At 44.8% G+C, this 16,696-nt stretch overlaps 1 protein-coding gene across 2 annotated transcripts in view; it reads left to right on the top strand.

The window, feature by feature from the left end:
* Window positions 1-16,696, top strand: part of LOC135913697 (uncharacterized) — a 190,351-nt gene that overhangs the window by 137,283 nt on the left and 36,372 nt on the right. The window contains exon 1 of one of the 2 annotated variants that reach the window (XM_070522930.1): window positions 5,091-5,138. The exons of the other annotated variant lie outside the window; for it this stretch is intronic. Within the exon in view, the coding sequence (XP_070379031.1) occupies window positions 5,098-5,138 (41 nt within the window). The 5' untranslated portion in view covers window positions 5,091-5,097. Of the gene's footprint in view, window positions 1-5,090; window positions 5,139-16,696 lie in introns of those variants that run through there. 2 annotated transcript variants of the gene reach the window in all.

The following is a 16,696-nucleotide window of genomic DNA, read 5'->3' as shown; positions in this document are numbered from 1 at the left end:
TGTGAACGAGAGGGCATGTTCGCACTCTTTCCGCTTCCGTTGCTCAAAGGCCATCGAGATTTCGATAGAGTTGTAAGGTGCTCCGTTGACTCGATAGACTATTGACTCGGCGGCCGTCGAAACCGCCCGTGTAGCAGCTCGAACTTGACCTTTGAGTCAACTGACTATCGGTTGGAAGGCCTTCCAAACGCCCGTGTGACACGGGTATTATGCGAAGACGTGGGACCGTTCCCCATCTGCGGCAATTTGTTTTTTTTTTCATCCACTTTCAGTGCCATTAATTTATCATTTCTTTAATTCACTCAGTAAGTACAAGTAATTTCCCCCATGTTGTCCTTGTTGGCTTCTCATGATATGGTTAATAAAAATCGGGACCCTCGGTTAACCCCCTTTCATCTCCTTCATTATACACACACACACACACACATACACACACTACAGGCACGTACCCAGGATTTTTTTTCGGGGAGGGCCCACCACCTCCACCATCATCATCATCATCACCACCATCATCATCATCATCACCATCATCATCAGCAGCAGCCTGTTTTATGCCTACTGCAGGACGAAGGCCTCTCCCTGCAATGCGATCTCCAATTACCCCGGGTCCTGCGTCAACCAATTTCAACTAGCGCCCCGCGAATTTCCTAATTTCATCGCTCCGTCTAGTCTTTTGTCATCCTCGATTGCCTTTTCCTTCTCTTGGTAACCATTCTGTAACCATAATGGTCCAACGGTTATCTAACCGGCGCATTACATGACCTGCCCAGCTACATTTTTTCCTCTTGATGTCAATTAGAATATCGTCTATACCCGTTCGCTCTCTGATCCAAACCACTCTTTCTTTCTCTTAACGTTATGCCTAGCAATCTTTGTTCGATCGCTCTTTGCGCGGTCCTTAACTTGCTCTCAAGTCTCTGCCCCATATGTCAGCACTGGGAAAATGCACTGATTGCACACCTTACTTTTCAATAATAATGGTAAGCTTCCAGTTAGGAGCTGGCAATATCTGTCGTATGCGATCTAACCTATTTTTATTCTTCTGTGAATTTCCTTCTCATGATCAGGGTTGCCTGTGATTAATTGGCCTAGGTAAACGTGCTCCTTCACAGTCTCTAGTGGCCGACTGGCAATCCTGATCTCTTGTTCCTTTGTTGTTGTTGTTGTTGTTGTTGTAGCCTATGGAACGTGTGGCTCCTACCCACGATGGGGGATTGGCCAAGAAATGGCTGGATTATTCCAAAATAATATAGAGCGTAAATTTCCTAATATCTATGCGAATAGCATTGAATGGGGTTGAATTGCCGGCTAAAATAAAATCAGGAAGGTTCTGTTGAATGAGGAATAATAAATTTAAAAGTAATTAAAAATTGAATTTAGCGGGGCATTCGTTTAGATTCTGTAAGGAATGTTTGGACAGCGAAGCATGCATCCCTGTGGCTGAATACCAAAGTGGACGCCCCGAACAAAAGAATTGCAGGTTCTGTCAAGTCCAGGCCAATTCTTCGATTTTTCTTAACGCAGCAAAACGGTGGTGAGATAGAAGAAAGTGCTGTATCGTCTCCTCTTTCTCACAAAAAGAACAAAGGGGAGAGGGAACAAAACCCGATCTGTTTAAACTGAAATTTAGGGAGGGAATGAGGCAGCGTAATTTGGTGAGGCAGACCTCAAGCATCTTTGTGTAACAAGATTCGCAATGCCAGGGAAATGCCAAGTGTTTATACTCTGGAGAAGCTGTCAAATGTGGGTTTCTGGGTTTCTGTGGGTTTCAAATGTGGTTTCTGTCAAATAGCAGTTTCTGTATCCTGTTCATTATTGTTTCCAAGTGAGGTATCGTGACTCCTCTTGGTACTGTATTCAGGTCAGCTTAGAATTTTTCCGCTGCTTTTACTATATCTTCGAGATTGCTGATGATATTCCCCTTTTTATCTTTTAGTGCGTACATCATGGTTTGTCCTATGCCAGGTTTCTTTTTTACTGATTTCAGGCTGCGTTCATTTTTTACGGCTTCTTCAGTGCTTCTCATGTTATAGTTTCGAATATCAGTTATTTTCGCCTTGTTGATCAGTTTTGACGATTCCGCGAATTGCGTAACGCTGTGCGGCCGCCAGTCCCATACAACCGCGTAGAGCGCAGGACTCTGCGATTCTAGACGTACTGCGCTCACCGCGAAAGCTTACAAAAACACCCACATAAGCACAGCAGAGAAGTGGCTACGTGAGGCGGTTCGACCGATAACTGTAGAAGCATCATTCAAAAAAAGTAATTGTTCTCCACTTCCGGCGGCGTTTTCTCTACTTCCTTTTTCAATAAAAAGATGTTGATCCATAAATAGTTTCATAAACAACGCTTAACTTTTGTATTATTCGCTTTTGCTTGCAGTTTGGTTGTTGCCTTGGCTCTCTTCCTTAGTATATCGCTTAATTTCTCAACTCCTTCCGATTTTTGTTTCCAGTTGCCAATTTTGCACAAAAAGTTCTATACAGTTAGGGAAAAACAGACGCGGTAACGGGCGACAGTCATCTTGCTTATGGGTTTGAGGGTTATTGCAGGGTTTCATGATGGACGCTCTTTCACATTATTTTATTTCCCACCTTATCTAACCCATATCACGTGTATATGGTTCCGGGCATCTGCCAGCATCGCGGCGAGCCGTAACTCAAGAAAATAATGAAGCAAAGGGAAAATTTAAACGCAATTGGCGTTTTCTCCGGCCGCAACTCGTTCCATGAGAGTACAGACCAGTTGAGTAACAGCCGCATCCCTCTCGTGGTCCCAAGATCAGCCTAAACAAAGAAGGTTGAACTAACAAAAGCAACAGCTATGCGCGTGACGGTTGAATAGATGGTGACAACTGAATGCATCGCGAGTTAATCGCGCGGGTGCGGAATCTATGAGAAAACAGTCCTTCACATTACAAGAGATGCCGATAACTACCGCCATCTAAAAGGAGTGAAAAAGGCAGCATAATGCTGACCGATGAACAGCTGTCAAGTCTCACTGTTGATATGGTGGCGCTTTAGGAATCTGTGAGGAGTGGTGGCGTGGGTGGGGAGGGGGGGGGGGGGGGGTATGCCACTTGATTTCGGGGGGGGCCCGGCCCCCCCCAGGCCCCCCCCTGGGTACGTGCCTGACACACTATATATATATATGTATATATATATATATATATATATATATATATATATATATATATATATATATATATATGTATATATATATATATATATATATATATATAATGTGTGTGTGTGAGGAGGAGGAGGACGAGGAGGGAGGGAGGGAGAGAGATATATATGCTTATACGACTTTTAAAGAGAAGGGCGTTGAAAGAGTGTTCGCACCGAGACTGAAAATGCACCTCCGCGCCAGCAAGCAGAAAGTACACGCAGTTATAGCCCGCATGGCCTCAGGAATAAAGGCTCACGGCCCGTTTGGGAATTCATGACCCGCAGTTTGAGTAACACTCATCCATAGAACAACGAGCTACAAACCAACGAGTAACCCACTAGCCCCCAAGCAGCACTTCACCAACGTATACCAAATGCGCGCGCGAGGGATCGCAAAAAAAAAAAAATGGCAGTTGCGCCCGGCCTAAACATAAACACAAACAAGGAATAGAAGAAAACAGATACACGTAGCACGTTGCAAACAGCCCGTGTTGAGCTGTGGAAAGACGGCGGGGCGATTATTTCTTCGTCGATCAGGACTACAGCTCATGTATTGAATATAAGGCGCACCCGAAGTGGTTCGAGGAATCGCCGGTCTTGAAAGAAAGAAAGAACGAAGAAAGAAAGAAAGAAAGAAAGAAAGAAAGAAAGAAAGAAAGAAAGAAAGAAAGAAAGAAAGAAAGAAAGAAAGAAAGAAAGAAAGAAAGAAAGAAAACTCCTGCGGAGGCGTTTTGTCACGATCCATCTCTCCAGACTTCATCTTGTTACAACATCTCGGGGCAGCCTTTTTTTCTTCTTCCAAGAATCTTCCGTTCCGTCTAAATGAGTACGTCACCATCTAGCCAGCGTGTGAGCAAAGCTTCTTGCTAATCCCTCTTAATCCCGCGCTTCTAGTTTGTGCTTCGATCTCCGCGCCTAGGAGCACACGACTAGACTTCAGTGTCTTTTTGTTTCGGTGGAATTCCCTCTGCGAGGGCAGTGACCCTTGCCTGCACCCTATTGAACCTTGCCGAACATCACGCTTCAAGAAAGGCAAGACTCTCTCTCTCTCTGCGAAGAGGTCTGCGAAAGTTGGGGGAGGGTGAAGGGAAAGGGCAGCGTTGCTGCCAGAGAACGAAGGAAGGAAGGAGAGTCAGGGAAGGTTTTAGTGACAGCACAGAGCTGCTGCCAGGTTGGTGGGAGTGCATTTAGGGTCTGTCCATATGGCGTGGCCCGTGGGTCCGCTCTATGATTGATGACGGCCTTCTGTGTAGACGTGGCGCTTTCCCGTTCTGGGCGTCTTGTATCGTTCTTTCTTTCTTTCTTTCTTTCTTTCTTTCTTTCTTTCTTTCTTTCTTTCTTTCTTTCTTTCTTTCTTTCTTTTCTTTTTTCTTCTATCGCGATACACCGGTTTTCTGCCTTCGCTATAGCTTCGAGAAATCGACTTGCGCAAGTTGCGTGGCCGCAGTTGGAGCACTGCACGCAACTGCGCAAGTCGATAACAGTAATGTTGGAGAGTGACAGTAATGCAGTTGGAGCCACTGCAAGCAGTTGCGTGCAGCGTTCGAACTGCAGGCACGCGTTCTGCTAACAGGCACGCAGAGATGTGCACAAACTTGTTATATATATATATATATACACACACTTGAAGACAGTTCACAGACGCACAATCGCTTCGGTAATCAGTCGTTTCATATATTACTGAACAGTGTGTGATGAACGCAAAAATATTGTGTTTTCTTGTTTGTTTTTGTTTCTTAATTAAGGCACAGTTAATTAAAATCGAGCAATACGAAGTAACGACGCATTCCATTGAGAATTTCGAGTAACTTAATTACCGTCTCGTGAGTGGCCGGGCTTTTGCTTTCATCCCATTTAGCGTATGCTAAAGGAACTGTCAACATTTTTGTTATTTTTTATGTTATTTTTTAGGTGCAAGCCATTCGGCATGACAACAGCAGCAGCCAAGCACGACCCATATCAGCCACGGTCAGGAAATTCCGAGACAGTGCGCAAAGGAAAGGTTTCGCTTTTAAAAACAAGCAACACAAGAAGCTCTTTTGCTGCCTACGCGCAGTGTATTGACTAACCAAAACGCGCGTTCCTTGCACGTCACATATCAGCGCCGATTCTACAAAATCAAGAGCTCCTCCACACGGACCACACCTTGCCTCGATTCTCCCGCATAAATGGGAAAACAAAAGCATCCTCGCGTCCGTCTCAGTCTCAAAAAATAAACATAAAAAAGACAATGTGGGAGAAAACGAAAACAAAAACGCCTTAAGAGGAAGCTTTAGCACGGGCCCAACTCCGACGCGGCCCATTCAAATAGATGTAAAACGTAAAAAACGTTTTTCTGAGATATCTCCCGGACCGATTTTAATGAAACTTGTTGCATTTCAGAGAGAAAGTTAAATTCCAGTGACTGCTGGATGCGGAATTTCGATTTACGGCCTGAGTTTTGTTACAAGGATTTTCAAAATTCGGATGTTTGAAAAATATAGAAGCACAAAGTTTACAAATTAATAGCTCTACATCAAAAACACGTATCGCGGTTCTGTAAACGGCATCTATTCAAAGCGGACAAATTTGATACGTCATTTTATATCTTACGTAAATTTGTTACGTTGTGTGCTAGGATATTGCAAAAGCTGTATTTTCGTATTTCTACATTTTTTCACATTCATGTGTAACATATCAGTTTTGTCCACTGTAGATGTGCTATTAGATACAACTAACAGAATTGCGATATCATTATTCATCGCTGAGTTACAGAGTTGTAAACTGGATAGTCTCGATTTCTCAAAAATTTTCGATTTTCGCCAATTTTTAATAAAAAATTGACGACGTAAAATAAAAAATTCGAAACAAACAGTCACTAGATTTCAAGTTCATTTAAATGCGACAAACTTCGCCAAGTTTGGTGCAGTGGTTGCCGAGAAAAACGACTTTTTTTTATTGATATGATATAAGGAGATGTTGGCGCACAATTTAAGGCGCCGGCTACTGCTCATCTCTGGAGTGGTTCCGCCATACATCGTACAGGGTTCAAGGTTACATATCAAACAGTCTTTTCACACAAGCACCAGGACTTATCACGCAACGTTTCCACAGGAAGACTATGACGTAAAGAACACATGGTACATACAATACACAATGTAAATGTCTCCACACTTATGTAGATGAAAGGCTCAAGAGTACAAAAGATATTGTCCCCTAATAACACATTGTCTAGTCAGCAGGTGGTATATACATACATCGTGTAAATGCATTATCACATACAGTCTCAACAGAACAGTCAACATAACGTAATTCACAAACAGATGGGTATATACAGTGACAATGAAATGAAGGGAACAATGAAAGCGCTAATAACGTCCAGCAATGCCGCTGTCTTCAAGAAAAGTCTTTAGTGCCTTTAAAGCACTCTTCTGCAAGGCCGTTGTTGGCCAAGGGCCCAAAAGTTTCCTTAAACTGAAAGGTCTGCGGTCTAATTTAATTAGCGCTGATTTAAGTCGGCTTCTTGGTGTGTCGTGATGTGGGCAATCTAGAAGGAGGTGATATATATCTTCGTCTACAAATCCACAATCACATTCCGGGGTTTCCGCATGGCCAATTCTGTGTAAGAAATGCTTTGTGTAAGCAGTGTTCTCCTTTTACATGTATTCAGACAGGAGCACCCGAGCTAAAGCTTCCTCTTAACAGCAGCCGCCCCACGTGCGACGAGCCGCAAACCCATCTGCCGCGGTATTAAAAAAAAAAATGAGAGAGAGAGAGAGAGAGAGATCTCGGAAAACGGAGCGACGGCCGCGCCACCTGCACGCAGAGTCCGCGGGTGAAGCGTGATTGGCGCCGCCGTCGTCCCCCTCTCCCTTCCCCCTCTCCACAGCGCGCTACGCAGCGCCACGTGTTGCGCAAGAGTTAACTGTAATGGCCTCGTGGTCTTGACCCCGGAGCAGGGAGAAGAAAGGCGGCGCGGCTACTGGTGCTGCTGAATAGCTCGGCGTGTGTTCCGGCCGTTCGGGAGGCGGTGGTGGGAGGGGGGAGGGGGGGGGGGAGAGAGAAAGAAAGAAACAACATCTCGGATGATATGAGGAGAGCGGGAGTTATAAAGGGTCCCTATAAAGGCAAACGTTAAAGTAAGCGCGGACTGTTAAAATAGCGTTACAGAAAATCCCGACAGCGCTTGTTTCGCGCCGACAAAAGACTCGGTTTAAGAGAAAAATCACGTCTTAATTATAAAGGTTCGCATACCCCTAACAAAAACGCAATTCAAATCGACCGCCTTCGAGAGTGAGTGAGTGAGTGAGTGCGTGAGTGAGTGAGTGAGTGAGTGAGTGAGTGAGTGAGTGAGTGAGTGAGTGAGTGAGTGAGTGAGTGAGTGAGTGAGTGAGTGAGTGAGTGAGTGAGTGAGTGAATAAACTTTTATTTGGTCCAGCAAAGCGCGATAAAACGCGCACCTGGCTAATCCCACGACGGGACTGACAGATCTAGAGATGCAGTCGTGACATTATATGTATACGCGGTGCGTACCATATCATCTGCCCTTTAGAGCCGTCGGCGAGCTGAGAGAGAGAGAGAGAGAGAAAACATTCATTTGGACCGTCGAGGTCGTTGCTCTTGAGGTCGAGTAGACGGTGTCCTCATCTCTCGAAACTCGAAAGCGCGGGAGACGCACACAGTCGAGCGAAAACGAAGCATTTCGACCACCCGTCTTTCTTAGTCAAGGTTAACGTCGAAAACGCATTTTTTTTTAGTAAGAATCGAACGAAGCAGATAAGTAGCATTCCCTTCCATCTTAAAAAGCACTGCAATGATATTTTTGTTACGAGTGGTTCGGTACTAGTGATCGAACAATAATGAGGAAGTCGCCGCTACCTCATCGGGCTATAGTTCTTGAATGTGCCGGTGGAGTCGCAAATGGTGTCCTGCATTGATCTCGATTTCTCGATTGCTAAAGCTCTGTTCTCGATAATATTGACGCCTTGTGCCTTATCGAACATTAATCTATCACTTCACGCTTGATTTAATATTCCTTGGTGTCACTTTACGAGGAAGCTTTAGCTCAAGGGATCCTATCTAAGTACATGGAACAGGAGAAATCAGTTTTTTTTTTCCTAGACAACCACAGCAGCCAATTTGGAGAGATTTGTTGTACTTAAATGGAAAAGTTAAAGTGAAGTGACTGGTGGAAGCGGAGTTCTGATTTAGGCCGTCGGTGTTTTACTAAAGAAGTGTCGAAAATCGCAAATTTTCAGGAAATGGAACCGTCAAGTTTACAATTCTGTAAGTTGCATCGAATAGTACATCTAAGGCGGACAAAATTGGTGTAACCGCTAGGAAATAGAGCGTGATTATACGAGTATGACTTTTGCAAAACCCTCGTAAAATTCGTAAAAAATTAGCATAATTTGTGCACTTATAAATCAAATTTATCCGCTTTACATGGACTAACGTATGCAGTCTACAGAACGGCGTTATATGTTTTTGATCCAGAATGACAAATTTGTAAACTTCGGGCTTCCCTTTTCTTTTCACCTTACAATTCCTTTTTTAAAAAAAACCTTGTAAACAATTCAGCCCCAAAGTCAGAACTCTGCTTCCAAGCAGTCTTTAGAATTGGAGCCTTTCCTCTCAAACGACACGAATTTCATTAAAATCGACCGGGTGGCCATCTCAAAAAAACATTTTTTTTTGCGTTTTGCATGTATTATAACAGGCTTCATCGGAGTTGGGCCCGAGCTAAAGCTTATCCACCACTTTTCCAGCGAGGAACTTTTCAAAAGCGCCGTCTACTCCTCCACAAGACTCTGGCACGCTCCAAACTTGAAATATCTGTAATACGGGGTCCTAGTCACGTTAACCTTATTACTGCGCTTAAAGTACTACGAAGCGATTCTACCCCGTTTCATTCTTTCCAACTAAAAAACTGTAGCGCAAACATAACCTCGACGAAATGCAATCTGCCCTTTCTTCCGCCATTTAACCGCCGAAAAGGCGCCCCCCCCCCCCCCACCCCTTTTGTCGTTTCATAAAATCTTCCATTGTGCCACACGTCATGCCGACCTCAGAACGGGGCCACAGTACGTAATACGGCCGCAGAACCGGGTCGGCCCTGTTTTTGCGGAATTGGGCCACAAAACAAGAAAACGCCACGTAAATGCCTTCGCAGCAACAAACATACCAGGCGTTTTTTTCTTTTGTTGTCTAGCAGGACCAATTTTTAAAAAAATTTCCGCAGTATACAGCCACAGTTCTAACCCTTGAGCTCGGTGAAGGAGGCCATTACTGCTACAAGAAATCAAAATGCCCAATTGAACAATTACTATAATTACACTAATTACCCTTCTGATCAATTATCTTAGGGCACACATTGGAATTTACAAAACGTAGCTTGTGAGCGTGCAAGACACATCGACCGGTGGCGTAGCCAGAATTTTTTTTTTTGCCATGCTGCGCCATCTAGTAGCACCGCCGAGAAGTCCGCGCGTGGCCTTCGAGACAAGAAGCACGGCTTGGCGGGTGCCTGCGAACGCTGAGAATAACCCCCTCGCTTGCCGAACATTGAGTGGGACACACTCAGTGACGCAATTGGGCGAGAGGTTATGTTGAATTCCAATGGCGGAGTCGGAGCAAGTGTTTCTGCTAGTTTCTGAGCAAGTTTGTTCCAATGGCAGAGTGAGGGCGGCAGTAAGGTGTCCCAGTGATAGAGCCGGAGGGGATTCAGAGCGGTAGTCACTCCGTGGAGCAGAAAAAGATGCTCCGCCAAAATCGGCGGGATGGACCGGAACTCTGCGTCATGTATTTCCTTTACCACGTTTGTCTGCTGGGAGGCGCCACCGGTCACGACTCGCTAGGAAGCAAAAGCTGCTGCACGCTTGGCGAGATATCCATTCCGCACTTTTAAAGAAACAACAGGTGACCGGCGCTGAAGAGACAAGTGACCGGTGCGGCGGTGCTGGGAGCAAACAGCGGAAGGAAATGACAACACGCAAGGTATCCTGGGTAACTCGGTGATAGAACTTCCGCTTCCGCCTTGCTCCGGCGGCGCAGGTTGTGTTCCACTCGCGGGATCTGGAGGCGTTGCTCTGCGCCAGAGTCGAGTGCTCGCTCGCGGAGTCCGTCGCCTGCTCCGACTACGCCATTGGAATTCAACATTAATTGAAGAGGGGGCCACATACCCGGCGCATTCGTGGCGCATCCCAGCCAAAGCCTTGGGTTACTGTCCTTGAGGAACCCTTGTGACGTGGGCTCGATTGCGCTCAGCATCGGAGAAAGTTAGGACACATTCCGAGTGGCACATACCTATGGTAGGATACAACTTAAAACTGCAGCAGTTCGTAACCAAGGCACACGGACCGCGCGGCGTTGTTATTCCGCCAGCCGGTCACAGAAGCAGACGAAATGGTCGTCATGCGACCATTTCAAAACGGCGCCATACTCGATACCCCCGGAGCGTCTGCTGTTCTTGGAGAGTCTTTTCAACGGCGGAAGCGATGACGTGTGCAACAGATATGGACAAAGTGCATGGAGTCTGAGCATTTCACTCTTCAAAAGTCCGCGGTACAGTTAATTTCACTGCTTACCCCATGTTACTCATGAAACTTCACTGCGTATACTGAAGTGAAACTTGACAATAAGTAGTTGCGGCGAAGCAAGCGTTTCATTTCAGTTCAATAAAGAACTAGGTTTTCCCCGTCACACTATAATAGACGAGTGAAAACGTGCGAAATCGTCCGCTTACAACTTTATTTTTGTGGTTACCGCCTTATTTAGTTAACAGGTAAAGCTTGAAGTACGAACTATCTGCAGCCTCGCGGAAGAACAGTGGCTGGCAGTTATGAGGACGTGGGCGGGGCTTCACTGCAGACTTGAGTTCTATCCGACCATAGTTACCCAAGTTTGTGTCAAAGGCGTTCGTTGAAGAGCGGTACACACCTACTGCCACCTAACCAGTGACTCCAGTTGGAGTCACAAAGGTTTATTGAAGACCAGCCCAGACCGAGTGACATACCCAGGGCTCCAAGTCGGCGTCAAAGAGTTTCTCAGAACATCAGTACCTAACCAGTCCAGGCATCTACAATGACCCATGTCGGCATGAAAGAGGTTCGTTGAACAGCGGCACATAATTAAATTTGCCGCACATTCAGCCACCGAAGTTGGTACGATGGCTGGCTTCGAGCCCTGTTGCCTCAGCACAGCAGCCGGATGCCCTACCCGTTCAACCACGGAATACCCAGTGTCCCAGGTATGCGGGAATATGGTTACATATAAACATACACAGATACAAGCATAAACAGATAGTTGGTGCTTGGAAAGTGCGTGAAGTATCTGAAAAATGCGAACGCATTAAAGAACTGCATGACGCATCTGACTTACCGACGATTGACAGAGTGAGTGAGTGAGTGAGTGAGTGAGTGAGTGAGTGAGTGAGTGAGTGAGTGAGTGAGTGAGTGAGTGAGTGAGTGAGTGAGTGAGTGAGTGAGTGAGTGAGTGAGTGAGTGAGTGAGTGAGTGAGTGAGTGAGTGAGTGAGTGAGTGAGTCCGATAAATTGATTGAGACTCATTGATTGATCAGTTGGTTCACTGATTGGGTTTGACATCCAAAAGAAACACAAAAGATGTAAGGGGCCCCGTACGTATACGGTAGGGCTTCAGATCGGATGCCAAGGGAAACAGCGTTGCACGCAACTAACTCACGTCATCTCCCTAACGTCAGCCAGGGCATGCTCAACGACAAGGTGATGGTCAAGTCCAGGAAAGACGTCGTCCTTTTCACGTTTTCTTTCTTTGTTTTCTTTTTTGTTTCTTACGCGAACTCGCACGACACCGTCGCAGTCCCAGCTCGTTCTCTCTCGAGCAACGCAGTCACTTTCCCCCTCTCCCTCGACCTTCCTTCTCCCTCCGCCTGTTTTAACGAGAACGCCATTGTTACACCCAGCCACTTCCGCAGTCGCACACAGTGGCAAGCAGTGGGGAAGAGTTCCTCTCTGTTTCGCACATCCCACGTCGCGCTCGCGCGAACCTAATTGTGTGCACCGTGCGTTCGACGGGAATCGAGAATGAACTTTTTTTCTTTTCTCGATGCCCATTGTTTTGTGGGCTGTCATGAATGAATCTTGTACCCGTCCGACCGTATATAGAATAGACGGTGTCGTAACCTGGGAACAACGAGAGGGGCACGTCGTATTACAATTAACCAGCGGAGGAAATCGTCTGTTCTGCCTACCTTTCGTAGAAGCCGTAAACTATGTCGTTCTGTACATCCTTGCGTGCCTGTGAGTGTAGGTGTGAGCTCTGCTCCGACGTCTATTGTTCTGCAACAAAGGACGGATTATTATTATTTTATCAGCTAGGCCAGCCCGTTCGACCTAGTCGTTAGAGAGAAGCGTGGGGTTGGAACGAATGGGGGACTGCGAAGCGGGGATGGGCTATTATGGAAGCTTAGTTCCAAGAACAAGCATTCTTTCGCTTGCCGAGACGAACTTACGAGCCGCAGTTGACCACAAATGCAGCACTGACAAAGAAGCTCAAGCCGAGCGGGTCGCTTAAAACGTAGATTTTAAAGCCAGGCTTTTCTTTTTCTGCCGACTCCCCCTCCCGGCTTCCTAATGTAATAGGCCCTTCCATTAAACGGCTGCTTCGATTTTGTTGTCTTCTGTGTAGCAAACGGGTATATGCGCCACTGGAGTGTGCCCATTCTTATAGCCAGTTCTCCAGAATGGGATATATGCACCGATTTTACGCGGGAAACACGGAATCTTTCAAGTTGTGAAGCCACACGTCACCCTTCTCTCTGTCATGCAACACTCCTCACGAATGTTCACTCGACAAGCACCACCGGTCGCCTTCGTCCCCGATACATCGCAGAGGAGGCGTCTCACAACTGTGCTTACGCCCGACTCAGTGTTCGCATTGCGGCATATATATATATATATATATATATATATATATATATATATATATATATATATATATATATATATATATATATATATATATAAACGAGAAGAAAGGGGGTTAACCGAGGGACCCGATAATTATTAGTCATATAATGAGAAGCCAACAAACACTGACACCAAGTTCAACATAGGGGAAATTGCATGTGCTTAATAAATGAAATCAAATAATGATAAGTTAATGGAAATTAAAGTGGATGAAAAAACAACTTGCCGCAGGTGGGAACCGAACCCACAACCTTCGCATGTCGCGTGCGATGCTCTACCAATTGAGCTACCGCGGCGGCGTTTCCCCATCCACTTTCTTGGGTATTTATGTGTACTAGTAGAACCCTGGGAGTGTTAGCCAGCGCCCCAACTCACAGACCTTGGCGGCGGACGTGGAACGTCTTTTTTGCCGCAGGCGTCACGAGAACGTGATCTTTTTCGGGTGAAGGCAACTGGTCAATAAACCCACATATGCTACCTGAAGACATCAATGTTGCCGGATTCGAGACCCTCGTTAAGTAATAATATAATATAACGAGGGTCTCGAATCCGGCAACATTGATGTCTTCAGGTAGCATATGTGGGTTTATTGACCAGTTGCCTTCACCCGAAAAAGATCACGTTCTCGTGACGCCTGCGGCAAAAAAGACGTTCCACGTCCGCCGCCAAGGTCTGTGAGTTGGGGCGCTGGCTAACACTCCCAGGGTTCTACTAGTACACATAAATACCCAAGAAAGTGGATGGGGAAACGCCGCCGCGGTAGCTCAATTGGTAGAGCATCGCACGCGACATGCGAAGGTTGTGGGTTCGGTTCCCACCTGCGGCAAGTTGTTTTTTCATCCACTTTAATTTCCATTAACTTATCATTACTTGATTTCATTTATTAAGCACATGCAATTTCCCCTATGTTGAACTTGGTGTCAGTGTTTGTTGGCTTCTCATTATATATATATATATATATATATATATATATATATATATATATAGTCATATCATAAGAAGCCAACAAGCATTGACACCAAGGACAACATAGGGGAAATTACTTGTGCATAATAAATGAAATAGAGAAACGATAACCTAATGGAAATTAAAGTGGATGAAAAAACAACTTGCCGCAGGTGGGAACCGAACCCATAACCTTCGCATTCGGTTCCCACCTGCGGCAATTTGTTTTTTCATCCACTTTAATTTCCATTAGGTTATCGTTTCTCTATTTCATTTATTATGCACAAGTAATTTCCCCTATGTTGTCCTTGGTGTTAATGTTTGTTGGATTCTTATGATATGACTAATAAAAATCGGGCCCCTCAGTTAACTCCCTTTCTTCTCGTTTATTATACATATATATATATATATATATATATATATATATATATATATATATAGTCATATAATGAGAAGCCAACAAACACTGACACCAAGTACGACATAGGGGAAATTGCATGTGCTTAATAAATGAAATAAAGTAATGATAAATTATAGGAAATTAAAGTGGATGAAATTAAATTTCCTATAATTTATCATTACTTTATTTCATTTATTAAGCACATGCAATTTCCCCTATGTTGTACTTGGTGTCAGTGTTTGTTGGCTTCTCATTATATGACTAATTAATATCAGGTCCCTCGGTTAACCCCCTTTCTTCTCGTTTATATATATATATATATATATATATATATATATATATATATATATATATATATATATATCTTGTGAACGTTGCTGCGCGTACGCCAAAAAAAAATAATCTGCGTGAGAATAAAGTTGAGGACTTCGCGGTGTCGGTCACCATGTTTGTACGTGATGAAGGGAGTGTACGTAGGAGTGTTCCACCTCGAGAGTCTATTTTTCTACGAGAGAGGACGAACGAAGCAGTGCATAAGGATAGGTCTCACGTACGTTGATTGCGCAGGATGAAAAATAAACACGAGTGCAAGCATGACCGTCGTTTTGTACGTGGTATTTAATTACCCGCCTCGCTAAAACTCCACTTTCCATTCGCTGCAGCATGTGCGTTGTACCTGTGCGATCTCTTTCTTTGTTTTTGTTATTTTTAAATCTTCGTTACAGGGAAGGAAAACCGAACCAGTTACACTAGCCCATTCGCGGTCAATAAATTGTAGCAGGCTTTCGAGCTCCCAGTCAAAGCTGATCGTCAAGGTTCCGTGTCCCTTCATACTCGCACACCACGTATTTCTTTTGTTGAAAGAAAAGAACATAGCCCGTTAAATGAATACTCATATTTCATTTCCAGCTTCACTGTTTCTTTTTTTCAGTAATTCAAGGTCCCAACCTGGGACCTTGAATATATATATATATATATATATATATATATATATATATATATATATATATATATATATATATATATATAGGCGTCAGAGCATCCGATATGCTTTACTATAATACTTGTTCACACATTTACAGAGGAGAAGGCTCTAGGACACTGGTCCAGACGGGCTTCGGCACTCAAGGCCTTAAAGGCTTTGCTGAAGTATCTAAGGACTTGCGAATTGTGCGATCGCCTTTGAGTGTTGTATCGCGTAGTATCGCGGTACTGCGTGAATTTCCTTAATTTTTTTTTCTCCTCTTCTTCTTCTTTCTCCTTTTATTCCCTTTACCCCTTTCCCCAGCGCAGGGTAGCCAGCCAGTACTTACACTGGCTAACCTCCCTGTCTTTCCTCCTCTTTGTCTCTCTCTCTCTTGTTCACACAAATGAGGGGCTGCATTCAAAGCCTTTCGTTCGTAAGTGTTTTTTGTGTTTGTTTTTTGCCGTTGGACGGTCGCATTCATTAATAGTACGTCCAGCATCGGGAGTGACTGGAGTTTCTTCTTACCAACAATCACATTATAGAGTAAGAGACGTTTTCTTTTAATACGGGCCCAGTTTCGATATGCAGGCGTGTTGACGTCATGATGTACTGGCTCCCTCTGTGTGCGCATCTCAGTGGCTGCAGCATTGCTCAAACCTAACCCGCCCCATCCTAACCTAAGCTGCCCAAATTTAGACTGACCCAACCTGACTTAGCCCCACCTAACGTAATCAGCCAGAACGTGCGCAGTACTCTTGTTCTTTTGTTATGAACAATGTCATTACACATGGCCTTACTGCTACCCGACTTCAAGACTTTTATTTCGCTCTAGGTGATGACGTCAGGGTCATGTTGACGGCGCCGGGACAAGCATTTCGAGACTATAAAAGTCTGTATGAAATTGAAGTATCCCGTTGCAAATTGAAATGCTTGTCAACTTCCCTGCTTGTTAAGTGTGATCTTTTTACAGGCGAGAAGCCGGTGGCGAAATTTCTATAGCATCGAAAATACGTGTCAGTACTCCTTTAAACGGACACTGAAGAGAAATCCCGAGTCCTTCGTCTTGTCCGTGCGCACATCACAGTTCACGGAATGTTTGAACAACGGGGCCGTGGACTACAGCAGCCTTACCGATAGTGGCATATGTTCTGACCGTTTGTAACCGCAAAGTGCAACAAAAGGTTCTTTTTTTTTTTCACGCAGGTTTCATCGAAGGAAAAGGAGAGACACAGAAAGTTGATTACGTCACGTCTGGTACCTCCGAGACCGCTGCTAAGCTGCACACTGCC

The sequence above is a fragment of the Dermacentor albipictus genome, chromosome 8 (genome assembly GCF_038994185.2).
Source record: "Dermacentor albipictus isolate Rhodes 1998 colony chromosome 8, USDA_Dalb.pri_finalv2, whole genome shotgun sequence".
NCBI classification, from domain to species: domain Eukaryota; kingdom Metazoa; phylum Arthropoda; class Arachnida; order Ixodida; family Ixodidae; genus Dermacentor; species Dermacentor albipictus.
The sequence above is the reverse complement of the archived record's forward strand: the minus strand, read 5'-3'. Positions and strand labels throughout refer to the sequence as shown.